At 50.8% G+C, this 23,905-nt stretch overlaps 16 protein-coding genes and 1 non-coding gene across 17 annotated transcripts; 10 read left to right on the forward strand and 7 right to left on the reverse strand.

The window, feature by feature from the left end:
* Nucleotides 1-40: 40 nt before the first annotated feature.
* On the forward strand, nucleotides 41-3,932 carry OGAPODRAFT_74907 (uncharacterized protein; the record flags this gene model as incomplete). The annotated part of the gene is made up of 2 exons (XM_018355945.1): nucleotides 41-2,056; nucleotides 2,124-3,932. 2 exons carry the CDS (start codon nucleotides 41-43, stop codon nucleotides 3,930-3,932), a joined length of 3,825 nt encoding a protein of 1,274 aa, XP_018213442.1.
* Nucleotides 3,933-4,000: 68 nt separating this feature from the next.
* Nucleotides 4,001-5,027, reverse strand: OGAPODRAFT_92227 (uncharacterized protein; the record flags this gene model as incomplete). Its single annotated transcript, XM_018357126.1, has 2 exons — nucleotides 4,001-4,015; nucleotides 4,062-5,027. 2 exons carry the CDS (start codon nucleotides 5,025-5,027, stop codon nucleotides 4,001-4,003), a joined length of 981 nt encoding a protein of 326 aa, XP_018213443.1.
* Nucleotides 5,028-5,086: 59 nt separating this feature from the next.
* On the reverse strand, nucleotides 5,087-5,887 carry OGAPODRAFT_92228 (uncharacterized protein; the record flags this gene model as incomplete). The annotated part of the gene is made up of 1 exon (XM_018357127.1): nucleotides 5,087-5,887. The coding sequence occupies one exon, from the start codon at nucleotides 5,885-5,887 to the stop codon at nucleotides 5,087-5,089; it is 801 nt and encodes a 266-aa protein (XP_018213444.1).
* Nucleotides 5,888-5,932: 45 nt separating this feature from the next.
* OGAPODRAFT_15387 (uncharacterized protein) lies at nucleotides 5,933-8,086 on the reverse strand. The gene has a single exon (XM_018353702.1). The coding sequence runs from the start codon at nucleotides 8,011-8,013 to the stop codon at nucleotides 5,992-5,994; it is 2,022 nt and encodes a 673-aa protein (XP_018213445.1). The 5' UTR covers nucleotides 8,014-8,086; the 3' UTR covers nucleotides 5,933-5,991.
* A 590-nt stretch (nucleotides 8,087-8,676) lies between these two features.
* OGAPODRAFT_15388 (uncharacterized protein) lies at nucleotides 8,677-12,147 on the forward strand. The gene has a single exon (XM_018353703.1). It carries the CDS (start codon nucleotides 8,767-8,769, stop codon nucleotides 12,112-12,114), a length of 3,348 nt encoding a protein of 1,115 aa, XP_018213446.1. The 5' UTR covers nucleotides 8,677-8,766; the 3' UTR covers nucleotides 12,115-12,147.
* A 44-nt stretch (nucleotides 12,148-12,191) lies between these two features.
* On the reverse strand, nucleotides 12,192-12,275 carry OGAPODRAFT_t9. Its single transcript has one exon. It is a non-coding gene; the product is annotated as a tRNA-Leu (tRNA).
* A 66-nt stretch (nucleotides 12,276-12,341) lies between these two features.
* Nucleotides 12,342-13,157, forward strand: OGAPODRAFT_15389 (uncharacterized protein). The gene has a single exon (XM_018353704.1). The coding sequence runs from the start codon at nucleotides 12,395-12,397 to the stop codon at nucleotides 13,124-13,126; it is 732 nt and encodes a 243-aa protein (XP_018213447.1). The 5' UTR covers nucleotides 12,342-12,394; the 3' UTR covers nucleotides 13,127-13,157.
* Nucleotides 13,158-13,216: 59 nt separating this feature from the next.
* Nucleotides 13,217-13,877, forward strand: OGAPODRAFT_74912 (uncharacterized protein). Its single transcript, XM_018355946.1, has 4 exons — nucleotides 13,217-13,290; nucleotides 13,325-13,586; nucleotides 13,620-13,690; nucleotides 13,724-13,877. The coding sequence occupies exons 2-4, from the start codon at nucleotides 13,412-13,414 to the stop codon at nucleotides 13,826-13,828; spliced, it is 351 nt and encodes a 116-aa protein (XP_018213448.1). The 5' UTR covers nucleotides 13,217-13,290; nucleotides 13,325-13,411; the 3' UTR covers nucleotides 13,829-13,877.
* Nucleotides 13,878-13,931: 54 nt separating this feature from the next.
* Nucleotides 13,932-14,582, forward strand: OGAPODRAFT_15393 (uncharacterized protein). The gene has a single exon (XM_018353705.1). It carries the CDS (start codon nucleotides 13,952-13,954, stop codon nucleotides 14,552-14,554), a length of 603 nt encoding a protein of 200 aa, XP_018213449.1. The 5' UTR covers nucleotides 13,932-13,951; the 3' UTR covers nucleotides 14,555-14,582.
* Nucleotides 14,583-15,527: 945 nt separating this feature from the next.
* Nucleotides 15,528-16,513, forward strand: OGAPODRAFT_15396 (major ADP/ATP carrier of the mitochondrial inner membrane). Its single transcript, XM_018353706.1, has one exon. It carries the CDS (start codon nucleotides 15,539-15,541, stop codon nucleotides 16,442-16,444), a length of 906 nt encoding a protein of 301 aa, XP_018213450.1. The 5' UTR covers nucleotides 15,528-15,538; the 3' UTR covers nucleotides 16,445-16,513.
* A 183-nt stretch (nucleotides 16,514-16,696) lies between these two features.
* OGAPODRAFT_74915 (uncharacterized protein) lies at nucleotides 16,697-17,565 on the forward strand (the record flags this gene model as incomplete). The annotated part of the gene is made up of 1 exon (XM_018355947.1): nucleotides 16,697-17,565. The coding sequence occupies one exon, from the start codon at nucleotides 16,697-16,699 to the stop codon at nucleotides 17,522-17,524; it is 828 nt and encodes a 275-aa protein (XP_018213451.1). The 3' UTR covers nucleotides 17,525-17,565.
* Nucleotides 17,535-19,836, reverse strand: OGAPODRAFT_84993 (uncharacterized protein). Its single transcript, XM_018356785.1, has one exon. It carries the CDS (start codon nucleotides 18,142-18,144, stop codon nucleotides 17,575-17,577), a length of 570 nt encoding a protein of 189 aa, XP_018213452.1. The 5' UTR covers nucleotides 18,145-19,836; the 3' UTR covers nucleotides 17,535-17,574.
* OGAPODRAFT_15401 (uncharacterized protein) lies at nucleotides 17,588-19,820 on the forward strand. Its single transcript, XM_018353707.1, has one exon. The coding sequence runs from the start codon at nucleotides 18,349-18,351 to the stop codon at nucleotides 19,051-19,053; it is 705 nt and encodes a 234-aa protein (XP_018213453.1). The 5' UTR covers nucleotides 17,588-18,348; the 3' UTR covers nucleotides 19,054-19,820.
* On the forward strand, nucleotides 19,142-19,852 carry OGAPODRAFT_6412 (uncharacterized protein; the record flags this gene model as incomplete). The annotated part of the gene is made up of 1 exon (XM_018355799.1): nucleotides 19,142-19,852. One exon carries the CDS (start codon nucleotides 19,142-19,144, stop codon nucleotides 19,850-19,852), a length of 711 nt encoding a protein of 236 aa, XP_018213454.1.
* A 15-nt stretch (nucleotides 19,853-19,867) lies between these two features.
* OGAPODRAFT_22942 (uncharacterized protein) lies at nucleotides 19,868-20,461 on the reverse strand (the record flags this gene model as incomplete). The annotated part of the gene is made up of 3 exons (XM_018355230.1): nucleotides 19,868-20,310; nucleotides 20,343-20,403; nucleotides 20,435-20,461. The coding sequence occupies 3 exons, from the start codon at nucleotides 20,459-20,461 to the stop codon at nucleotides 19,868-19,870; spliced, it is 531 nt and encodes a 176-aa protein (XP_018213455.1).
* Nucleotides 20,462-21,094: 633 nt separating this feature from the next.
* Nucleotides 21,095-22,025, forward strand: OGAPODRAFT_15405 (uncharacterized protein). The gene has a single exon (XM_018353708.1). It carries the CDS (start codon nucleotides 21,364-21,366, stop codon nucleotides 22,012-22,014), a length of 651 nt encoding a protein of 216 aa, XP_018213456.1. The 5' UTR covers nucleotides 21,095-21,363; the 3' UTR covers nucleotides 22,015-22,025.
* A 19-nt stretch (nucleotides 22,026-22,044) lies between these two features.
* OGAPODRAFT_15406 (uncharacterized protein) lies at nucleotides 22,045-23,904 on the reverse strand. The gene has a single exon (XM_018353709.1). It carries the CDS (start codon nucleotides 23,584-23,586, stop codon nucleotides 22,120-22,122), a length of 1,467 nt encoding a protein of 488 aa, XP_018213457.1. The 5' UTR covers nucleotides 23,587-23,904; the 3' UTR covers nucleotides 22,045-22,119.
* Between the last annotated feature and the right edge of the window lies 1 nt (nucleotide 23,905).

The following is a 23,905-nucleotide window of genomic DNA, read 5'->3' on the forward strand; positions in this document are numbered from 1 at the left end:
CACTTTAACCCGAGCGCTTTCTTGACCTGTATAGCGTTCCATGAGGAAGTCAGAGATCATTCCTGTTCTTGGTCCATCCAAGCTTCCGAGCCCGCTGTTCTTCTCTGAAACGTCTGCCTCTTCACTTTCGCCGTACTCGCCTACCGCCTTTGGATCTCCCATAGATGAGATAGCTATCAAATTTAGATACTCGAAATCCAGACTCAATCGCAAGTTTTCTAGACTTGTGTGCGCAGCATGTCTGCTGGCGATTACCCTGCTGATTCTGGCCCGCTTGCCAGCCCAGTACACCAACTGGACGTATCTGCATTCGCGTCTCCTGCTAGACGATTACGACTATGTGCGACTGGAATCGTTGCTGCCGGATATCAAAAAAAAATTGGATCTAGAATGCTCTTCGTTCCCAGCCCCTGACCACCCATTCGACCCTCGCTTGGTGGCTGCGCTGTGGCTGTCCAAGCTGCAAACACATTTCGAGTCTAAAACGCCAGACCTGGGCCGCTCGTTTGCGATTCCGTTCCACTGGCGCGACTGGGTCGACATGGACGATCGACTTCGACCGGCCCAGCCCTGGATGGTGGCAAACCGCGGCCGCAACCTCGACTGTAAAACGTTCAAGTCCCAAAATGGCCTCTGGCGGCTTCCGTGTGTGGACGCCAATGAGGCCCAGATGCTGTCGCTACCGTCTTACTACCCAACCATGAGAGTGGCTGCGCCGTACATTCCAAAAATAGCAGTTGACGCACGAATTGTTTACGGGGCATGCTATCTGCTCACCGCTGCGCCGCCACCTGAGAAAGTGGTGTTTATTCAGAAACACAATGCCGCCATTGTGCGCACCGAGCCGCACTCGCGTTCCGCCCTGGGCCAGCTAATCGCCGAATACACTATCCGGAAAATGACAAAGCAGGGTCTGGTCCAGCCGGACGTCCCATCGGGGATAGACTTAAAAGCCGAGGCAGAGCGGCTGTTCAGCTCATCTCACTGCAAGGCGGGCATAATGCAGTCGCGGGCCCTATGTGTCAGGACCGACCACACGGAGGGTGGCGAGCCTGTTCCTGTTCCCGAGGCCGAATTTCATTGGGTCGCTTCCGAAGACGAAATTCTCCAAAACCCACCCAAATACTTCTACGAGGCGGACACCTATGACAGCAAGATCAATGGCGCGCATTTCGACTGGCGCTTCTTCAACGCACGCAATCTCTCGTCGATCGAACGCAAAGCCGCTCTCCACAAGCTGGTAACCACCTGGCTCCGTTTCTCCAGCATCGCTGGTCTCCATACCTGGCTAGCCCACGGAACGCTGCTTGGCTACCAGTTCAACGGTCTCGTCCTCGATTGGGACTTCGACCTCGACGTCCAGGTCACCCAGGCCAGTCTGCTGCGTCTTGCACGTGACTACAACCAGACGCTTGTCGTGGACGTCGACGGCACGGGAAGCTATCTGCTGGACGTGAGTCCGTATTTTCATGACCGCAGTCGCGGTAATGGCAACAACGCCATTGACGCTCGGCTCATCGACACCGCCACCGGTCTTTACATCGATATAACGGGCTTGTCCAACACTCCTAGCCAGCTGCCACCAACAAGGAAAAAACGACTCGACGAGCTTCAGCGGCTCTACTTGCAAAATGAAATCGACTCCCGCAATTTCTCGCAGCTGTACAGCTGTCGCGACGAGCACTACTACACGCATGACGAGATTTCTCCGTTGAAACCTGTTTTATTTGAAGGCGCATTGGCGTACGTTCCGCACAACGTGGACCAAATCCTCCTCCGGGAGTATCCAAAGTACCTCACACGCATGACTTACAGCGACCACACGTTCAGGACCAGCCTGAACTTGTGGGTGTCGGACGAGGTGTGCGACAGAGAGGACGTCTTGGGGCTGAGTTGCAAGGACCCGATGACGCTGCTGGAAACAAAGCTCACGAAGCAGTACACCGCAAGCCACATGCTGCGCCAGGCCAGTCTGAGCAGCCGGTCGGACGAGCTCGAGGGTCTTCGCGTCGACAGCGCCATGGGGCCCATTATTGAGCACCGGCTCCACGCTCAGGTGTGAGGAGTAGCTTATGTAAGTAGCGTTTTGTCAGATTGAAAAATAACAGCTATAATATATGGAGATTAGCATTGGAAACGAGCTCAAGGACGCGTTCAAGCCGACAGAGCGGTGGGTAAAGGCTGGACTGGAGTGGATTGGCGACTTGGAGGCGTTCTACCACCAGCGGGCTGTCATTGAGGCCGAGTACGCCGACAAGCTAAAGAGCCTGTGTTCGGAAACGTTCAAGAAAAAGGCCAAGGTTTCTGCCGCGGTGAGCGTCGGGCCAGACCCACTGATCACTCCCGGATCTTTGGAAAGTGCTAGTTTGGTTGCATGGAATGAGATCATCTCGCAGACGGAGCAGCTGGCCAAGGAGCGCGGCGATCTGGCCAAGCAGTTCGACAAGCGGGTCGTGGCGACCTTCTCGGATATCCAAGCGCGCTACGACGCGATCCGGCAGAGATGGAAGCAGGCGGACGAGGACCTACAGACTGTGAGAAACAAGCATTTTGAAGAGGTCAACAAGGCGAAAAAAGAGTACGACAGTGCGTGTCAGGCGATGGAGAACCAGCGGTCGAAAACAGAGAAAACCAGCGGGGAGCGGGCACATCACAAGTACGAGAAGCGGGAATTTGAGATGAACGTGGCCAAAAACAACTATCTAATCAAAATCAACATTGCGAATCGGCTCAAGGACAAATATTACTATCAGGACTTGCCTGAGGTTCTGGACGGACTGCAGGCACTGAATGAGTCGCGGGTGAACCGTGTGAACGGCGTCTGGCTGACAGCGACGGCTTTGGAGCGGCAGAGCCTTGAAAACGGCCTCAAGTGTCTGGATAGCATGGAGCGCATGGTGAAACAGAACTTGCCAAAGCTGGACACAATGATGTTTGTGAAGCACAACATGGGCAATTGGACGGAGCCGGCGGACTTCTACTACGTTCCGTCGAACATCTGGCACGACGACGAGTCGATGATCACGACGAGCGGCGAGCTCGAGGTGCTGAAGCAAAAACTGAGCGAGAGCTCTCGTGTGTACGAGAGGTACGAGCGGATTTGTGCAGAGGAGAAGCAGCAGCTTGCGGAGATCGCGGAGGAGCGGCGGCGGCTGATGGAGGATGCGTTTTCGGAGGTGAAAGTCAAGTCGAAGGACGAATATTACAAGTACGAGATCTTATTGAGCAAAGGTCTGGCGGAGCTGCACAAGTTTGCGAACGACGACACGAACCGAGTCACGGCAGAAGTCGAGATCGAGACGATCCAGTCGGCGGCCGATGGCAAGGACTTGACGCTGACGAGGCCTGTCGAGAAGAAGAAGAAGCGCACGCTGGGATTTTTGCGCAAGAAGACCACCAATGAGCCCGAACTCGACGACGTTCAGTCTGTCACCAGCGGGGTGAGCAGGCTCACCACGACGACGCACGGCAGCACGAAGGGACGGCTGTTTGGCCAGATCGGCAGCCTTTTATCCGCTGGTAGCAGCACTGGGCCGTCTGCGAAGGCACTGTATGCGTACACGGCAGGCGACGCGGACGAGGCCTCCATTATGCCTGGTGACGAGCTGCAGGTGCTAGAGGAAGACACCGGCTCGGGATGGACGCGCGTGCAGACGCCTGCCGGCGAGACAGGTCTGGTTCCCACGACTTATATCCAGGTGTCGCATAGCAAGAAGCAGGGTCCCAAAGTGGCCCCGCGCAAGGGGGCGCGGCGCGTCAAGTATATGGAGATACTGTACGACTATGAGCCTCAGGGCGACGACGAGCTTGGCGTGGCCGTTGGCGACCGCGTGGCCGTGGTCACCGAGGACCCGGGCACCGGGTGGACAGAGGGCGAGATCGACGGTGTCAAGGGCCTGTTTCCAACGAGCTACGGCCGCCTCGTCGAGTGATCAGGCCGGCGGCAGGAACGTGGCAAATAGAGCTGTTTGTAGCAGCACCCAGAACAGCCAGAAGGCTGCTATTTTTCTATTTTCTGTAGCTGCCACAAACCAGAGGTGAGTTGGCAGGAACGTGATGACGCGGTTGATGATTTGGACATGCATGCAAGTAAGCTGGACGACGAGGTATACAAGCGACGTGAGCAGGATCGGGCGCAGTCTGCGCTGGTTTCGGAGGCGGTAGATTGCGGTTGCCAGGATCAGCAGGCTGGGTGCTGCGATGATGAAGAGCGGGATGTTTGCAACCGTGAAGTATGTCAGAAATCCATTACCCCAGTAGTGCGACTGCGCATATGAGACCAGTGAGGGCGCGGCCGAGAGGCACCATTCGCCTCTTTCGGGGCAAAACTCACGGTATGGGACGTAGATCGACAGACAGAGCGCAAAAAAAAGAGGAAGGCCAGAAACCAGCGATACCAGCGATTGTCCCGCAACCGTGTCGTACAAGTAGACGATGCCGTAAAGCAGACAGTTGGAGCGGAATCCAAATGCAATGGCTATTAGAATGCCGGAGAGAAAATATCTTGGCGATTTTCGACCGTAGCTGCGCAGAAGCAGAGCCGTGTAGCACAGAAGCTGTGTGATCGACTCTGCGTAGATGGTGGTGCTGAAGATCCCTGATGGCTGTATCACGGCGAGATACGCGCTGTTGCGGGCTGTTCGCTCGTCAAAGTAGCGTCTGGTGAGCTTGTAGAGTACCACACAGCTCAGATAATGGCTAACGTTCGAGACCAACAGGCCGCCCAGAAGCTTGTAGAAGATGTTCGCGGACGGGATCGACGCGAGCAGGCGCCACCATAGGGGGCCAAACACATACTCGTGTTCAAAAGTGGGTCCTTCGGTGGCCAATTTAAGGAAATAAATGGCGTCCCAAGCCACGAGCTTCGATGCCACGTTCGAGACAAACCATTTCAGACTTGCGGGCAGTTCAGCATAGTCCTCGGTGTAGTCATCCAGAAAGATGCGTGTGGAGGTATCGAACGGCGCGGGAGCAAAATAAACGATGAGCAATTGCGCCAGCTTGAGCAGCACAAACGGAACAATCATTGACTGAAAAGTAAATTAAATACGTAAATTATTTAAATAATATATTTAATATTATCACTTTATACAATGCTCTCCATTTCCTTGGCGTAGGTTAGAGCGTTTTTCAATATTTGTTTTTCGTCGTTGATCTCGTCTTCTATCGCAGAGCTGCGCTTGTCAAAGTGGACTTCGCCGTTGTCCACGAACCAGCCCATCTGGTCTATGTAAGATTTGACGTCGTCAAGGTTCTTCAAAAAAAGCAACAGTTTCAAGTTTTCCAGCGGCAGAGTAGTGTAGCTGGACTCGATGTTGGTGGCAATTGTAAGACGAATGGAGTCCAGCAGCTCTTTCTCAAACAAGTTGAATTCCTTGCATGGGAAGCTGTGTTTGGAGCTCAGAAGCTCGTACACTTTGTAGAAGTCGCCGTCGATGATCCATTTTTCGAACTTGATTGGAATGGCAAAATACTGATCTTTTTCCAGCTCGTCCACCGAGAGACCAAAGTTTGACAGCCGTTCGAGCTCGATGTGGAACAGGGCGAGGTCTCCCTGTGTGAGAAGCAGCAAGAGATACAAGCTGAGTAGCTTGTTTTTATTAGGCGAGTCTGGCAGGTTGGTGAGGTCGTAGAACGGCTTGAGCAGCGTGATGTAGCTGGAGAACCCGTTGAGGTCTTCCGAATTGATCGACGCCAGCGCGCCGATCTCCAAAATGGAACGAGTGATTGCTAGGTCGCTCGGGTTGGCGGCCGTCGTGAGCGACGGAACAAGCAGGTTCTGCTCTATAAGCAGCAGCTTAATTTGCGGAAGCAGCTTCAGGCACTCTGCGTACTTGTTTGCCACAAAGCTTTTGGATAATTGGGAGGTGAGTTGTTCCAACGACATTTGCCACAAATAAAATAAAGCCAAAAAAAATAACTAGTGTATGGGTGTCAAATTTATTATTCACCTGTATTCTACACACTATCCCGTGCCTATGTTCATTGCATTCAGTTCTTCACACCAAACTGATCCTCCACATTCTTAATGATGGTCTCAACAGACTGTGGGTTGGACAGTGTGCTCAGATCGCCCAGACCCTTGGCCTCTCCGGAACAAACCTTACGGAGCACTCTTCTCATGATCTTGCCAGACCGGGTCTTTGGCAGGTCTGGAACGACGATAATGCTTTTTGGAGCAGCAAACGGCCCAATTATGCTTCTGACGTGCACCACGAGCGATTTTCTGAGGGCAGTAAGCGCCTCTGCGTCGTCTGTCTCCGACTCGTTCTTCAGCTGCACAAATGCAATGACGGCCTGGCCAGTGATGTCGTCGTTGATTCCAACAACAGCGGCCTCGCTGACATGAGTGTTTTCCAGCAAAACCGACTCGATCTCGGAAGTGGACAGTCTGTGGCCCGAAACATTCACAACGTCGTCGACTCTTCCTCGGATCCAATAGTAGCCATCGTGGTCTCTTCCAGCACCGTCTCCCGTGAAGTAGAACCCAGGGTACGGCTTCAGATAGGTTTCCACGTACCGGTGGTGGTTTTTGTAGACGGTTCTTGCGAGAGACGGCCAGCTGGATCTGACGGCAAGCACTCCCTCGACATCATTTCCTTCCAGAACTTTTCCGGAAACAGGGTCGATGATGACGGCGTCCACGCCGAAGAACGGCAACGTGGCTGCACCCGGCTTGGTAGGAATAGCACCTGCCAGTGGTGCGATCAAGTGAGATCCCGATTCGGTCTGCCAGTACGTGTCAGAGATGTGACACAGACTCTTACCGATTTTCTGGTCGTACCACTCCCAGATCTCTGCCGCAATCGGCTCTCCGACAGAGCCCAAAGTCCGCAAAGATGAGAGGTCGTATTTCTCGATCTCTGCCTCGCCAGACTTCTTGAGAAGTCTCAGGGCAGTTGGTGCAACGTAGAAATGGGTAGCACGGTGTTTCTCGACAATCTTCCAGAAGCGGCCGTAGTCTGGGTAAGCTGGCGTTCCTTCAAAGACAATGGTGGCCGCGCCAATGGATAATGGCCCGTACAATGCGTACGAGTGGCCGGTGATCCAACCAACGTCTCCAGCAGTGAAAAGAACATCCTGCGACTGAACGTCAAAAACATACTTGGTGGTCAGGAGAGCGCCCAGCAGGAACCCGCCCGTGCAGTGGACAACACCCTTAGGAGCACCAGTGGATCCAGAAGTATACAACATGAACAAGGGGTCCTCAGAGTTCACCGGCACCGGAGGACAGTACTTTGGGAATTTGTCGCATTCTTCGTCCCAGAAGAAGTCTCTTCCCTCCTTCATTGGCACCTCGGAGCCCGTTCTTTTGTAAACAAGCACCTTTTCGACGGTTGGGCAATCTTTGAGCCCTTCGTCTACGATTTTCTTGGTGTTGATGATCTTGCCACCTCTTTTACCTTCGTCGCAAGTAATCACGGCCTTGCAGCCGGCGTCGCTGACTCTGTCTCTGATGGAGCCCGCGGAAAAGCCGGCAAAGATGACAGAATGAATCGCTCCGAGACGCACAACAGCTAACATCGCAATCAAGGCCTCGGGCGTCATTGGCAGGTAGATAGCCACCGTGTCGCCTTTCTTGATGCCCCAACTCTTCAAAACACCTGCAACCTGCGAGACCTGGTTCAGAAGCTCGCCATATGTGAGCTTGCGGCTCTGTTCCTCGTTGTCAGCCTCGAAAATAATGGCAGTCTTGTCTGGATTGGCAAAAGCGTGTCTATCAACACAGTTGTAGCACGCGTTCAGCTCTCCGCCCAAAAACCACGCGACATCGCCATTTGCAAGCGAGCCAGACTTGACAACTTTGAAATCCTTGTCCCAATCAAGATACTGCTTGGCCAGCGGCCCGAAAAACCCCTCCGGATCCTCGATCGACTGCTTGTACATGGCTTTGTACTCCTCCAAAGAAGACAGAGACCTGGCCGGCTGCTTGTCAAAAAAGGCCTGCGGAGTGGCCCGCGCTTTGACATTGTTGGCCTCGTGAACCACTGAATGAACCTGTTCTTGGGTCATGTTTGTAATTAAGGTATAGGTCAAACGAGAAAAATTGAACCCAAAGTGTCCCTCCGGAAAAAATCGACAATTGTTGGGGCCGCGAATTGGCAGAAATTTGCGATTGCCCGGGTTAAATACCAAGTCGCGGGTGTGACACAGGTCGGCAAAGAGGAATCACCCGGCATGTACGCGCAGATTTTTTGACATCATATCTCTGATTAGCAATTTGTGGGGCCTGATTCGGTAGCCCACCCGTAGGTGCCTGGCTCCATGCTCCCGGCATTATCCTAAACGATGGTACGACTTGTTGAGTCGGTGCAAGGATGTCGGCCTACCGGATTGGGATCGTGACGACCACGGCATCAGGCCTGCCAAATGTATTTTGAAGCTCGGCTGTTAACACCCAATGCGTTCGCTTCATCTCTTCGCATGCAAATCTAGCCCACCCACACCAATCTTGCAACTCCCAGATCTTAGAGAACAGTTACCCGGCCTTATGGCGGTGTAGGGGCGTGTCTTTAGAGGCCAGCCAGAACAAGAGATAAAAAAACTCTGTAGGTGCGAAACAAGGCAATACTTAATTGCCATTCGAGTGCACATCCTTCAAGTTCGAACCGGTTCCCTTGCACTGTGCGCATTTTGCAAATCTCGCCCACCATCCTGCAACCAAATACACAGGCGCAGTCAGCGACCGATTTTTGCTCTAAGCCCCCACTTGACTTAAGGTTCTAGTAAGGCTTTGTGTTATAATTAATTCAATTGACTGCCAAAATGTCTCAGAGGGATCCGAACACACCAGGCCAACGCATTGAACGGCCCTGGCTGGAACAGGAGCAGCACACTATGGAGTTACCCAAGGTTAGACAACATGCCGTGTCTCGATCTGGATCTATCAAGAAGGACAGAGATTATCTTCCGAACGCCGCCCCTGCGACTCCCAGAATGTTGCGAAGCACCAGTAATGCTGCTAATCTTGCAGATGATGCTCTGGACCCCTTTGCACAGACCAAAAATGTGGCTCGGAAACTCTCGTTGACAACACCGCAACAGCAAGGTATGCCTGGCGCAGAGGGTACAGAGCAGCAACCGAGGCTCATGCCAGGCATGGAGTTTAATCCGTCGCCGGCAACAGCAGCACCAAGCACACCGAAAAGACAGTCTTCCAAGGCCGGCTCGAGACACACGTCACAACAGCAACAACCGCAGTTCCACCGAAAATCTATTGGTGACTGGGATTTTGCCAAGACAATCGGTGCCGGATCCATGGGAAAGGTGAAACTTGCAAGACACAGAGTAACTAATGAGATCTGCGCTGTGAAAGTGGTGCCGAGGGCAGCAAAAATATGGCAGAGACAACATATGAATGATCCTCCCACTTCCGATCCAAATGAGTTGGCGAAACGACGCAAAGAATACGAAAAGGAACTGGCAAGAGATAGGAGAACGATCAAGGAAGGCGCGCTTGGTAGAATTATCTACCATCCTTATATTTGTCGACTCTATGAAATGTTTTCAATGACAAACCATTACTATATGCTTTTTGAGTACGTATCAGGTGGACAAATGCTAGACTACATTGTGTCGCACGGCTCAATCAAAGAGAGACAGGCCAGGAAGTTCTGCCGGGGCATTGCTTCGGCCTTGGATTATTGCCATTCCAACAACATTGTCCATAGAGATTTGAAGATCGAAAACATTATGATCAGCAAAAATGGAGATATAAAAATCATCGACTTTGGTCTTTCCAACATGTTTGACAGCCGCAACCTTCTGAAAACATATTGCGGCTCGCTTTACTTCGCAGCACCCGAACTCCTTTCTGCGCATCCATATATCGGCCCTGAAGTCGATGTGTGGTCCTTTGGAGTGGTTCTCTACGTTCTCGTCTGCGGCAAAGTTCCGTTTGACGACCAAAGTGTTAGTGCACTCCATGAGAAAATCAAACGTGGCAACGTTGAGTACCCAGACGGCCTTTCGAAGGAATGCGTATCTTTAATGTCTCGCATGCTAGTCGTTGATCCGACTAGAAGAGCAACATTGAAGGAAGTCATGAACCACCCGTGGATGGTCAAAGGGTTCGAAAGTCCCCCTTCTAATTATCTTCCCCACAGAATTCCAATCGAGCTGCCTTTAGACCCGGAAGTGATCAACACCATCGTTAACTATGAGCTGGGAACAGAAGAAAATGTCATCAGAGAACTGACAGAGATACTGCAATCGGAGGCATACCAACTTGCCACCAAGAATTGGTACATCAAGAATACTCAGGAGGACCTGTCGAAGTACGACCCTACGCTTCCTGACCCCACCATTGCATATCACCCTTTAATATCTATTTACCATCTTGTTGACGAAATGCTAAGAAGAAAGAAGGTCAAGGAAGACAGATACGGGAAATTAATCCATCCCGTCACGTCGTCCGAAACTCAGCAGCCTCAGGCATTACCACCTTCGCAGGAACCGAATGCTACCACCCCAGTTTTGACCTTCCCACAAGCGGCCTACACGTCTCCCCATCAACAGTCGAGTGTGGGACCCGCTTCTCAAATACAGCGAAACCGTGTTGTCAGTCACGAAGTGTCTACAAACCCAGCATTTAGTCCTGTTCAACAACAGGGCGATACTCAATCTGGATTCACCAACAATCTTTTCAGAAAGTTCAGTGGCAGAAAATCTAAGAACGAACATGCTCCCGAAGAGCTGTCTCCTGTGGAGGACAACTCAGAGCTTCGAGTTTCCAAGTTTGCTTCCAGACAGAACGATGTGGTGCGTAGGGTTGGAAGCATGAAGATCACGAGCAAGGAGAAACAACAGTCACAGTTCCCTCCTTTGCCGTTATCGTCTAAGCAGCAGATACAGCACCACCAAAGAGCTGCTTCTGCATACACCTCGTCAGATGTCAAGGCCACACAAATGGAAGCTGTTGATCAGGATACGAAACAAAGGTTACCAGCTACCAACACATCTACAGAACCAACAAGGTATCATCCAACAGCCAGAGCCAAGTCTTTGGGCCATGCAAGAAAGAACTCTCTCAATATTCCGAAGAGCAGCAACTACGCTATTGCTCCGGATGCACCACCTGTTCCGCAACTTGGACTGCCTTCTAACATGGTGGATGATGGGTTCTTTGATCCTGTGGACATGGACGAAGTCACTTTTGAGGATGACTATTCTAAACCAAACAGGAGGCTTTCGGACGACGCCATCATTTCTCAATTTGAGCACGCTCCCCCAGGATCAATGCCATCCATTGAGTACCCACGTACGCTGTTCCTCAAAGGGTTCTTTTCCGTTCAAACCACCTCCACCAAGCCGTTGCCTATTATTAGGTACGATATCATTAGCGTTCTTCCGCAGCTTGGTGTGAAATACACTGAAGTGAAGGGTGGATTTGTGTGTGTCCACTATCCATCAATTGCGTCTTTTGGCGACCGCGCTAAAAAGGCCGAAAAGGAAGGAGACGAAAGCAGGGCTGACACAGCAGCCGAGGTTGAACAGCTTAGCTCTGAAGACACACCATCCAAACAATGCATCAAAAGGTCGTCTTTGTCGTCTTCGAGCTCCGGAGAGAAACATCGTCAAGCCCATGATGAGAACGACATCGAAAACGCCGCAGAACGCGCCGTCTCCGCAATTTCTAGCGCTTCTGCCTCGTCGAAGAATGGCCACAGAAGGAAATTCTCTCTTGGTAATGCTGTGTTGGGCAACCATAAGAAACAAAAAGAAAAACTTTCAGTCTCCACGAACGTCTCAAACATCCAGGACGTCACATATCCTACGACGCCTGCGCCTGCCAATGTCAATCGTAGGAGTTCGGTGGATAGCTCTGAGTCGACCACCTTTGAAGAGCCGTACGGGGGTTCCGACATGCTCATTTCGAGTCGGCTGGAACAACAGAACAAACCAAGATCGCCTTCTGTTGCCAACACTCCGACGATGGATACAAACCGGCACTCCGAGAAGGTTTCTGCCAGCAAGAGTCCTCTGAAGTTTGAGATTCATATTGTCAAGGTTCCCCTGGTCGGTCTTTATGGTGTCCAGTTCAAGAAGATCTCGGGTAACACTTGGCTGTACAAGTCGCTTGCTGGAGAGATCCTTTCGAGGCTTAATCTATAGTTATGAAGATATTATTAGGTACCTGTGTAATTTAATAAGGGGCTACGACTAGGGAAAATGTAAAAAAAAAGAGGGTGTGCATACAGCAGGGTTCGAACCTGCGTCCCATCACTGAGAATAGAACTTGAGTCTACCGCCTTGGACCACTCGGCCATGTATGCTTTCAACACGGTTTAACGGGTGGTGCACGTACTTAGTGTACAGGGAAGTCCTAATTTTGGATTGCGCCATGCATGTATAATATCATGGAACAATCTGCTTTATCTCCAGATTGTTATCTATGTCCTTTTTGAACAGCACAGTAGAGCTTTTGTTCATAGACGGCACGCGGGTCGACCTCCTTCTGGACGGCAACTTCGCGGCCACTTGTGGACTGGGAGGCGAGGCACAGGCACTTCGGGTCGGTGATCTAAGAGCGTATCTGTTCAAAAATTGGACTCTACTATCGACCTCTGGCACCAGTAGAGGCTCAGAAGCGGACAACGCTATCGAGCCTCCAACAATAGAAGAACAAATTCAGTTATTGCATCTGGGCAGCCGATTAGATCCGAACGAGTATCTGGAGGCTCTCAAGCTGGACCTTTCGCCGATAATACACCTCCTTGTGAAACCGATTGACCAGCTGTGCTCCTCCTCGAAGGAGCGCAAGTTGGATTTGAAAATAGGCTCCAATGCCCGGAGCGGCCAACGCAGCAGCAAGAGACGTGGATCGCACTCAAACACTCCTGTTCCCGCATTTGTGCCCCACGCAAGACCGACCATCGCCGGCAAGGCCACAGAGGATGCTCCGGAGACGGCTGGCACGCCACGTGCCTCCGACGCGGCCAATACAGGTGCCCAAGAACTCTCGGATTTGTCAAAGACACACACCAGTAACAACCCTGCAGAGGACATCGCTGCCAAACAAAACACCCTCACACAGAACGACGCTCGCCATGCAGCCCGCCACACGTCTCTTCCGTCAACCTCGGCGGCGGAGACCTCGAAATCCGGTTGCTGTCTAATTGTATAGCCCAACCCCTACACCAGATCATATATACCCCATTTCTCTGTATTTGGTACGAATAAACAACGATGTCGATTTCGCGGCAGGCGCTGGATTCCCGTCTGCAAAACGCAGTGTGTTACGTGCACGAGGCTGACGACAGAGGGGCCGGCGCGGTGGCTCCACTGGAGGTGAGTAGGTTGGCGAAACACGCGCTAACGGCAGTTTGTGGTATCGTACTATCTGGACCGAATCGCACGTACGGGGTGCTCAGTCCTGCATCTTACGACGGTCCACGCGTTTGACGTTGACATGGTGGCCAAATGGCGCGCGCACTTTGGCGACAACGTGTTCTCAAAGGTGCGTATCGAGCGGTGTCTGAGTCTTGCAGAGCTGCTTGAGCAATCGCAGGCAGACGTGGATTTGCTTGTTATTGAGGACATACGTGGACTATTCAACCTTGAGTTTGCAAAGAACTACACGGGAGGTGCGTATTTTTCTTGATTTCACTGACCGGTAGCAAGTGCTAGCGTGGTGGGGCTTATGAGGAAGCTGCGCGAAAAAGCATACAAAACAGGGTGTTCAACGATGGTAGGTAATACTCAAGGACAGGCTAACACACAGTTTGTGGAGAGGGAGCGCGGGGCGCAGTTCCAGTCGCGGCCGATCGAGCAGTACGTTCGCACACTGTACGACTATGAGGTTGAAGCGGGCTGGAATGAGGTGTAGGGATGTGGTATACTAGGCCGGGCCGGCAAGAGAAAAACTTTGTGACTGCTATGGTGTCTGGCGTGGATTCGTAGGATGAAAAATAAAGATAAAAAATTAGTGTGAAAACTTCAAGAAAGCAAGATGAGCTCTTTTGAGAAGGTTGTTGTCATTGACGGAAAAGGACACTTGTTGGGAAGATTAGCCTCCACTATTGCCAAGGAGCTTCTCAACGGCCAGAAGATTGTCGTTGTGAGATGTGAGGCTCTCAACATCTCTGGTGAATTCTTCAGAAACAAATTGAAGTACCACGACTACCTGAGAAAGAGAACTAGATTCAACGCCAACAGAGGACCTTTCCATTTCAGAGCCCCATCTAGAATTCTGTACAAGGCTGTCAGAGGTATGATCTCCCACAAGACCGCCAGAGGTAAGGCTGCTTTGGAGAGATTGAAGGTGTTTGAAGGTGTTCCACCTCCATACGACAAGAAGAAGAGAGTTGTTGTTCCTCAGGCCCTGAGAGTTCTGAGATTGAAGCCAGGCAGAAAGTACACCACTTTGGGCAAGCTTTCTTCCTCTGTTGGATGGAAATACGAGTCCGTCGTCGATGCTCTGGAAGAGAAGCGTAAGGTCAGATCTGCTGAGTACTACGCCAAGAAGAAGGCTCAACTTAGAAAGGTCACTGCTGCCAAGTCTGCTGTTGCTACATCTGAGGCCTCCACCAAGCTTGCTGCTCTTGGTTACTGATTGTGTACAGCTAAATAATAAGGGTTTCATATGACGAGAGTAGAATTTTCACATCTTTACACCGTGTTCATCGCCCTTGGTTCTTTTTCCGCGCGTCGGGGCGGACCGGCCGCAAGTTGGCGAGGTTAAACTGTTATTTTTTTTCTTTGCGTTTCCGTTTCCGCTCTCGTCCAGGTTTGAAAAATGTATCCGTCGCAAACCGGACTGGCTATGCACAAAAAAATCCACACCGGGACCTAACCGTTGTTATCAGGGGCAGAAGGGCCTTCTACTGAGATGCCGAAGAGTGCACAAAAACACCTCGCTTGAGTGGTCTTTCTTGAAATTTATGCTGCCGTTTCCAATGCTGCCACTGAAAATCGCATTCGAACGGCAGCTCCGGCTGTGAACGTCGCCAGCTCATTGCAACCATTCCCTGAATATGATAACTAAGTCCGCAATACAAAGACTCAGAAGATGCATTGGAGGCTATGTTTACCCAGGAGCGGTACCATGGCTAGCAGTGCGCTTGATCACAGCCCCAGGCAGCATAGCCTTCCTTATTGTGAAGCAGATCGACAATAAGGGTGATTTAGCACGGTACTTATGAAAAGTTCTTTTTTATTTTTTGGCGGTGAATAACTGGAGAAAGCAGAATAAATAAATGGTGGTGAAAAACGGATAATAGGCCTATTCCATCACCAAGAACGACAATTAGGAGTTTTAGAGTCTCTGAAAATGAAAGGTTTCTTTTGGCACCAAAAGTTTGTAGTTTTGGAGACACGATTTAGGTACGACGCGGTCTGAAAAAGGAACGGGTTACCCTACCGTTTCCTGTATATTTCCGATACAAACCGGATTCACCAACCAATCAAACGATCTTTTTGCACCGAAAAAAAAAGTGCGAAATTGATTTCGAAAAAATTGACAAGTATTTAAATTTGAACGAATCCTCTTTGCAACAGTTTTTCTTTTTAAGATTTCCGTAGAATCAATTAATTGAAAATGTCTGACCAATCCTCTTTCTTCGTCGACTTCATGATGGGTGGTGTCTCCGCCGCCGTCGCCAAGACCGGTGCCGCTCCAATCGAGAGAGTTAAGCTCTTGATCCAAAACCAGGACGAAATGATCAAGCAAGGTAGACTTGCCAGAAGATACACCGGTATTGGTGAATGTTTCAAGAGAACCTTGGCTGACGAGGGACTTGTTTCTTTCTGGAAGGGTAACACCGCTAACGTTATCAGATACTTCCCAACCCAGGCTTTGAACTTTGCTTTCAAGGACAAGTTCAAGAAGATGTTCGGTTTCAAGAAGGAGGAGGGCTACTGGAAATGGTTTGCTGGTAACTTGGCTTCCGGTGGTCTTGCTGGTGCCACTTCCCTGCTCTTCGTCTACTCTTTGGACTTCGCCAGAACCAGATTGGCTAACGACGCCAAGTCCGCCAAGGGAGGTGAGAGACAATTCAACGGTTTGATTGATGTCTACAGAAAGACTCTTGCTTCCGACGGTATTGCTGGTCTTTACAGAGGTTTCTTGCCATCTGTTGTTGGTATTGTTGTCTACAGAGGTCTCTACTTCGGTCTCTACGACTCTCTTAAGCCTGTTGTCTTGGTTGGTCCTCTTGAGGGTAACTTCCTTGCTTCTTTCTTGCTGGGTTGGACCGTCACCACCGCTGCTTCTACTGCTTCTTACCCATTGGACACTGTCAGAAGAAGAATGATGATGACCTCCGGTCAAGCCGTTAAGTACAAGGGCGCTTTCGACGCTTTCACCAAGATTGTTGCTGCTGAGGGTGTCAGATCCCTGTTCAAGGGTTGCGGTGCTAACATCTTGAGAGGTGTTGCCTCTGCTGGTGTTATCTCCATGTACGACCAGCTGCAAATGATCTTGCTCGGTAAGAAGTTCAAATAAGTGCTGAGATGAGTGTTCTTTGCTTGTTTCTAGATGCTTTATTCTTACCTTTGTAAGTACGTACAAAGTATTCAAATGTATCACTATCTGAGTAGACCGGTGTAAGGATGACAAAGCATTTCGAATCTCCATCTATTTTCAAGCCACTGTTTCCACCTAAAACCGCCCTTATTTATAATTTTCCCCTTTCGACCAAAGATAGCCACCCTAAATTTAATTTCATTTCGCCTGATCTGTCACATCTTCCCGACCATGGTCGACAACAAGACCTTCCTGTCCAAATTTCGCAAAAATCCCACCTCTTTCTCGTCCATCCCGCTTCTGACCAGGATCCGCACGAACGACACCTCGAAATCGGACCAGTCGACCATTTTCTCTGCGAATTCGGCAGAGACCGCAGCCACCGATGTATCAGTTCCCAAAAGGTTTTTCAGAGTGAGAACCAACTCGTCGACCAGCGAGCTGATGGTGCCAGTTGTGCCGCCTTCGCCCAAGAAAGATGCGGAAAAACTGCGTGAGATCAAAGACATTGCATTCGAAGTGACTCCCCGGAAGCCCCAGACGAAAAACGTCCATCCGCTGGACCAACCCATACTAGGCAGAAGACACACAGAACCCACAGAAACAAATACAGGCAACGACAACATCAACATTCAGAACGCAGCAGACTTACTAGTAGCTTTCGTGAGGTTTGTCATTCAAGCGGTGCAAGTGCTGTGGAACCTTGATCTTTTCATCAACGTCGCTCTTACAAAAGACACCACAACTCGCGTGCACGTGCCGTCTCTGGTCGTTGGGCTGCTGGTGGTGTACGTGCTCTGCTCCTCGTCTAGCCCACCGTACTATCCACAGGCCGTGCAACCCTCAGCAACGCCACGATGGTGGCAGTTTTTTTTCTTTGTGGCGGTGCTGGCCGTAGCGGTGGTGAAACTAGGCCAAACACAGGAGCCCGAGGTGAAACGCGCTGCACCAACGGAAAACGCCGCCTTTGCAGCACATGAGGAGGACGAGGATGACCTCACAAGAAGCGAAAGTTTCCGGTACGAAGGGTTCGTCCGGCGAGCGGCACGCTACGAGTAACGACTTACAGCATATTCATATAATTCTCATTTACCTTTATTAATTAACATTTATAAGGTCTCGGTTGGGATCTCGAAAGTGACTTGCTTTCCGGTCAACTTCTGGTAAATGGATTGGAAGGTGTCCAGCTTGTAGTCGATGTCAGAGGAGTCCTTGGAGTCCAAGAGAACCTTGGCGATTTTGTTACCACCAACAAGATATCTGACTCTCTTTCCAACGATCTCGGTTGGGAAGACCAAGTCCTCCAAGATCTTGTCGTGGACAGCAGTCAAGGTTCTGGATCTTGGTCTCTTCTGGGTCACTCTAGAAGTTCTTCCTGGCTTTGGCAAGATTCTTCTCTCGGCCAAGAACACAACGTGTCTGTCAGGGAACTTCTTTTCCAATTCTCTGGTCAAGGTGATTTGGACTTTGTGGAAAGCGTTGAGCAATGGGACTGGGACAAAAATGACAATAGCCTTTTTGTTACCCGAAACCTCAATCTCCTTGATGGACTTGAACTGGAGGGGTCTCAAGTCAGCCTTCAAATCTGGAGAGTTGGTTTCCAAATCGACCAAAGCCTGTGCGACTTGCAATTCGAGCTCAGATGGTTCGCTGGCGAGCACTTTCGATGCGGCAGACATACTACGTAAAGTTGGTTGAAGATTTTTTTTGAGACTGAAAAATTTATGACTTCAAGGGAAAGCACGTGACACACGGGAGGTCTCCGAGCCCGCTTTATGTAAGGAGGGGTTTCTCCCGCGTAGCACCCGGTGGTTGCAGTAGGCTATCGGGCGCTGTGACCACCGTGCCCACATATAAAGCATTCAGACTCTGCCGTATACGTTATGTCAACTGAAATCGCAAAGAAGAACGCCAGCTACGCTGCGGTGGACCAGAACCTCGACCCCTCGCACCAGGTCGTTGGAATAGGGTCCGGCACCACAATTGTGTATGTTGTAGACCGGCTGGCGCAGCTGGACACAGAGCGCCGATTGGTTTGTGTGCCGACAAGTTTCCAGGCGCGCGAGTTAATCCTCTCTCACGGCCTCCATTTGGGCCGTGTGGACGAGTACGTGGACATTGACATTGCTTTTGACGGAGCAGACGAAATTGACAGCGATCTGAATCTCATCAAAGGTGGCGGGGCCTGTATGTTTTTGGAAAAGCTGGTTGCCTCGTGTGCGCGCAAGTTTATTGTCGTTGCCGACCATCGCAAGAGCAGCGTAGCACTAAGCAGAGGGGTGCCGCTTGAGGTTGTTTCTGTTGCTCATCGGCGGCTGTTTTTAGAGCTGGAACGGCTAGGTGGCCATCCACGGCTGCGTGATGCCGGCGACCGCAAAGCGGGGCCCGTGGTGACAGACCACGGGAACTTGGTGGTCGATTGCGAGTTTGGCGAGATCCGCCCGGAGCGCGTGGCGGAGCTGGACGTGAAGATCAAGGCGCTGGTCGGCGTGGTGGAAACAGGCATTTTCCCCGGAATGGCGCACAAAGCCTACATCGGGCTCGAAGACGGCACGGTGCGCGTGCAGAAGCGACGTGCTGCCCTGTAGAATTCGTTATTTACCCCACACGTTTTTTTCATGACAGACAATGTTAAAAATTCGCCAAACAGCTTTTCTTTGTAAACGATTCAGCAGCATGGCAGACCTGGTGGAAAAATCGAAAAAGCTGTCGGCGTACGCGGCCGTCGACGACAATCTGTTACCGTCACACAGGGTGATCGGTATTGGGTCGGGCTCGACCGTTGTGTACGTTGCCGAGCGCGTTGGTCAGGCGAGCAACAAGAGCGACCTGGTGTGTGTTCCGACGGGTTTCCAGTCGCGGCAGCTCATCATGGACAATGGGCTCCGGCTGGGGTCGACCGAGGAGTACCCGGAGATCGACATTGCGTTTGATGGGGCGGACGAAATTGACAGCAACCTCGGACTGATCAAAGGCGGCGGCGCATGCCTGTTCCAGGAGAAGCTTGTGGCGGCATGTTCGAAGCAGCTGGTTGTTGTGGCAGATTACCGCAAGGACACGGGCGTGCTGGGCAAGGGCTGGCGCAAAGGCGTGCCAATTGAGGTGGTTCCGGCGGCATACACTAAGGTGAGCCTGGACCTGGTGAAACTGGGCGGAAAACCCGTTGTGCGTTCAGGGCTGCCGGCCAAGGCAGGGCCTGTGGTGACGGACAACGGCAATTTCATCATTGACTGCGACTTCGGCGAGATTCCGCCCGCCCAAGTGGCCGAGCTCAACGCGAAAATCAAGGCGTTGGTCGGCGTTGTCGAAACGGGGCTCTTTGTGGGCCGGGCTTCGAAAGCATACATCGGAAATGCAGACGGCACAATCACAAAGAAGACGGTGTAGAGTACAGCTATGTAGTCAATTCAAGTTGTGCTGGATCCAGTTCAGCACCTGGTTCAGCCCCGTGCCGTCAGTGGCCACTGTCGGAATAATGCACCAGTGGTGGTTCTTGATGGATCCCAGCTCCAAGAACTTCACCAGCTCTGCCTGCTCCATCCTGCCGGGCTTGTCCTGCTTATTCGCAAGTACGCACAGCAGACATCCCGTCAGCTCTCTGTCGTTGATCACCTTGTAGAGCTCTTTTTTCGCCTCCTCCAGCCTCGATCTATCGGCAGAGTCGATCACGAAAATTAACGCGTCCGTGCCAGAAAAATAGTGTCGCCAGAGCGCCCGGATACGCTCCTGGCCGCCGACATCCCACGTGTTCATCACGAGGTTTCTATATCTGATGGTCTCGACGTTAAATCCGACCGTAGGCACTGTCTGTTGAGTGTGTCCGAGTTTCAGTTTGTACAGTATGGCTCTCGTTAGTTATGGGAGATTTATAACTTACTGGTCTTTCCAGAGTTGTCCAGGCCAAGCATGACCATGCGGACCTCTTTGTTCCTGCGTCTCTGAGCGTTAGGCAGCGCGGGGAGTACTTACCAGTAGACGGGAGAATGAGTTGCCCATGGTTTTGCGTTTTGCTCAATCTGGAAAATTGTGCGGTCACGTGTAAAAAAAGATTTATTTAATTTCGGTGCTGAGACGGGTCGTCCACGACTATGGCGCAGGCCGGCCTGGCCTCCTATTCTGGCCGCCACGCGCACTGCCCACCACGAATGCACAGTGCTTTTCTCACAGTCGTGCTTTTCCATGCCCTGAGTGAGTTTCTACTTTATCTAGGAAATTATTTCCCCTTTAGGCAACTGAGAGCATGGTATCACCTCGATATCTATTGCTGCCAGTATATAAACAACGCACCTTGCACTCTTGTTCTTATGGCTGTCGTCGTTGAAGGAATCCACCGTCTCTATAGCGCAGCGCAGTCGCCTTCCTTCTGGGCCCTGGCGGCTCTTGCGCTGGCTGCTGCTACTCTGGTCTACAGATATCTTATCTCTGCTGAAATGGGCCCAATGTACCTAAAAAAGTATAAGCCCCTGCCGGTGGCCAAGGCAAACAACAAAAACAGAAAGTTTGGCCACTGGACACCAGAACAATTCACGTATCCTCCGGTTAAACCGTATCCGGAATGGTCGATTGAGAAGACCAAGCCGATCGCCTACCGGGCGTTCAAACACACCTATTTCATCACCATGGGCATCCGTAACATGGAGTGGGACAGCTGGATCGAGCTGGACAACGAGTGGCACAAGTACCACGCACGCAAGCTCCAGAGGCTCGAGGAAAAAAACAGCGATCTGTACGGTACGTCGCCAGATGCCTGGGACGGCGTGCTCGAGCTTTTGGAGGAGTTCCGCAACTACCTGCCCCAGAGGTATCCAAGCCTGTTCCGAAAAACACGTAAAGGCATTGAGAACCTCGAAACGGGCGAGTCGTTTGAGTTCATCGGCGTTCCTAAATCGGAGTTCAAAATGGACCCGGTCCTGATGGCCTCGCTGCTGGTCCAGGACGACCTTGCCGTGATGGTTGAGAATGAAAAGGGCGAGTATGTTCTACGCGCAGGCGCAATCATGCTGGCTGGGTTCTGGAGACTCAAAGATAAACTTGGAATGCCGTTGAGCATGATCCATACCAGCGGAGATGTGCCTAAATATAATGAGAAGCTCAAGGCAGGCATGGAGAAGTTCTTCATCAGACAGACCTGCGACAAGCCAGTTGTGCGAAACAACTACTTTCTCCAGGCAGACGACGATCTGGCTTGGTCGTACTCGATCGGAGACGAGTCGAAAGAGGTGGTCGGCTGGTACACTGCCAGCCCGGCCACCGACATCAATAAGATCTACTTTAGGTCCGAAAGACAGTCAGTCAGAAGACTGCCAAAAACAGGAGTCACAGTATTCACGATCAGAACGTATTTCCTGCCAGTTGTTAAGCTCTGCGAGGAACCGTTCGTTCCGTTGCGTCTGCTGAACGGAATAAGGAGCTGGGATAAAGACGTGCAGGAATACAGAGGTTATACGATATTCAAAGACGTTCTCATGCCATATTTGGAGAAGAAAGCCGAGGAACAGGCAAAACTGGGCTACACCCCTGATAAAGAGCCAAATAACTATCCGTACTGATGAGATATATTTGTTTAGTTTTATCTGTACCGATGAGCTATATTTATTCAACATTTATCTTCATAAATAAATTATCATGCTATGTATATGCTTCCGGTGGCCCGATCAGTTCTCATAATACTCAACATGCTTCTTCGCATAATCCATGGCATCGTTGACCTGCTGGTTGTTCAGACCGTGCCTGAACCGCAAGTGCCTTGTGAGAGCATCGCACCGAGAGAACGTCTTGTTGCTTAGAAACTCACCGTTGTCCATCGAGGACTTCAGCTTCTTGGAGTTGTGCGAGTTGGCAACGTTTGTGTTCGAATTCTCCACGGAAAACGGAGTGTTCCGGTAGTTTAGCTTCAAAACGATCTCGTTGTTCGACTCCATGTTGTTGCGTCTTCTCAGATCGTCCTCGCAGAACATACACCGATAGAACGACCGCTTTGGAGCATGGATCGTATTCTGGTGTCTCACGAGATCATATGGTCTTGAGAATTTCTTATTACATGGCTTTCCCGTCTTCGGATTAGCGATGTAGCAAACGTGCTCTTCCTCCTCTGCTTCTTTTGCTTCCTCCGTAGGAGGAGTGACCGTCCGACGCGACGATTTCAATTTTCTCAACGACGGAGCTGGAACCTTCTGGACTTCGGACTTGAGCACTGGTGGCCGGCGCTCGGAGAGCACACTTTCGCGTCTTTGCTCGAACGCTGGCGTGTACAAATCATCACTGGCATCCGAGTAGTTCTTTTCGTCATCGTCCATTTCGTCGTCATCATCAAACACTGCTGCGTTGTTATCCATGATATCGTCCTGCTGAACTAATCTTGGGTTGATGGTTTGCGGTGTAGTTAGCGAGTAGATAGAACTGTCGGTGTTTTCTGGAGTATTCGAGACCCGAAACTCGTCAGACTTCATCACGTAGTTGTCGTTTTCCTCGTCCAAGCTGCTTTCGCTGCTCAAGTCGTCCAGATCCATTTCCATGTCGTCCAGCTTGTTCTGGTCTTCTTCGTCCTCGTCATCGTCGCTGAACTCTTCATCTAAATACACGTCGTCGGTCTTGAATATGTTCAGCTCGTTAGACTGTGGGAACGACTTGTGATTGAATTCCCACTGCAGGATTTCCGGCAGAAATTGCTGTTCGGTATGAGCGGGGTCATACACTATGTAGTCGTCTTGAGGTATCAACATCACTTCTTGCTCAGGCTCCGACGGCTTGACATCTTGATGCGGCGTGTTCATGGCTGCTTTCGGATCGATATTTTCATGTTCGTCGTTGGAGTATCTGTAGTTGTCCAGTTGAGCGTAGTCGTATAATTCGTCAGGGAAGGTAACGTTGGCATAAAGATTCGGATTTGCATAGGAGTTGTAGATATTGTCGTAAACAGACTGCTGATGCGGTGGTAAACCAAAACCCGATACCTGATCCTGGACGCTGTGGGCTATGTTTTCGTCTTCCCCTTGTCTGAAAGACTCTTGTGATCCGTTCAACATGATGTACTCCGAAATATCATCCTGGCCTTGTTGAGGCAGCGAGTAGAGCTCGTCTTCCATGATATCCGTAAGAGTGCGCTTTAATGTAGAGGTCATAGTGAGCAATGAAAAGCTGAAACAGCAAAAAACTTATTAATTATTTCCGAAGGGTTCTGTTGAGTGTTTTGTGTATTATTAATCAGTGTGCAAATTTTGCAAATAAAACCTGTTGGCCCAGTTGTGAATTTCTATCAGGTCGGTAACCTTCAACTGGCTTGGTTAGTGTGGCTTGGAAGTTGTGTAGTTGTCTTTTTTTTTATTATCTTATAGCTACCCCTCAGATAGTTGTAACAAATGGGGATTCGGAACCTTGGTTATGATTCTAAACGTTGCTTTGAGTCACAGCGCAATACCAATAGGCTTTAATGTAGTGTAG

This window comes from Ogataea polymorpha, assembly GCF_001664045.1.
Source record: "Ogataea polymorpha strain NCYC 495 leu1.1 chromosome Unknown OGAPOscaffold_1, whole genome shotgun sequence".
Taxonomy (NCBI): domain Eukaryota; kingdom Fungi; phylum Ascomycota; class Pichiomycetes; order Pichiales; family Pichiaceae; genus Ogataea; species Ogataea polymorpha.

Excerpts from the sequence above, each read along its gene's own strand:
- OGAPODRAFT_15388 (XM_018353703.1), top strand. The coding sequence starts at position 8,767 with ATGTCTCAGAGGGATCCGAACACACCAGGCCAACGCATTGAACGGCCC.
- OGAPODRAFT_15406 (XM_018353709.1), bottom strand. The coding sequence starts at position 23,586 with ATGACCTCTACATTAAAGCGCACTCTTACGGATATCATGGAAGACGAG.
- OGAPODRAFT_15396 (XM_018353706.1), top strand. The coding sequence starts at position 15,539 with ATGTCTGACCAATCCTCTTTCTTCGTCGACTTCATGATGGGTGGTGTC.
- OGAPODRAFT_15393 (XM_018353705.1), top strand. The coding sequence starts at position 13,952 with ATGAGCTCTTTTGAGAAGGTTGTTGTCATTGACGGAAAAGGACACTTG.
- OGAPODRAFT_15401 (XM_018353707.1), top strand. The coding sequence starts at position 18,349 with ATGTCAACTGAAATCGCAAAGAAGAACGCCAGCTACGCTGCGGTGGAC.
- OGAPODRAFT_15405 (XM_018353708.1), top strand. The coding sequence starts at position 21,364 with ATGGACCCGGTCCTGATGGCCTCGCTGCTGGTCCAGGACGACCTTGCC.
- OGAPODRAFT_15387 (XM_018353702.1), bottom strand. The coding sequence starts at position 8,013 with ATGACCCAAGAACAGGTTCATTCAGTGGTTCACGAGGCCAACAATGTC.
- OGAPODRAFT_84993 (XM_018356785.1), bottom strand. The coding sequence starts at position 18,144 with ATGTCTGCCGCATCGAAAGTGCTCGCCAGCGAACCATCTGAGCTCGAA.
- OGAPODRAFT_74912 (XM_018355946.1), top strand. The coding sequence starts at position 13,412 with ATGGTGGCCAAATGGCGCGCGCACTTTGGCGACAACGTGTTCTCAAAG. Across the intron at positions 13,587-13,619 it reads TGCAAAGAACTACACGGGAG|CAAGTGCTAGCGTGGTGGGG; the intron begins GTGCGTATTTTT and ends ACTGACCGGTAG. Across the intron at positions 13,691-13,723 it reads AAACAGGGTGTTCAACGATG|TTTGTGGAGAGGGAGCGCGG; the intron begins GTAGGTAATACT and ends GCTAACACACAG.
- OGAPODRAFT_15389 (XM_018353704.1), top strand. The coding sequence starts at position 12,395 with ATGTCCTTTTTGAACAGCACAGTAGAGCTTTTGTTCATAGACGGCACG.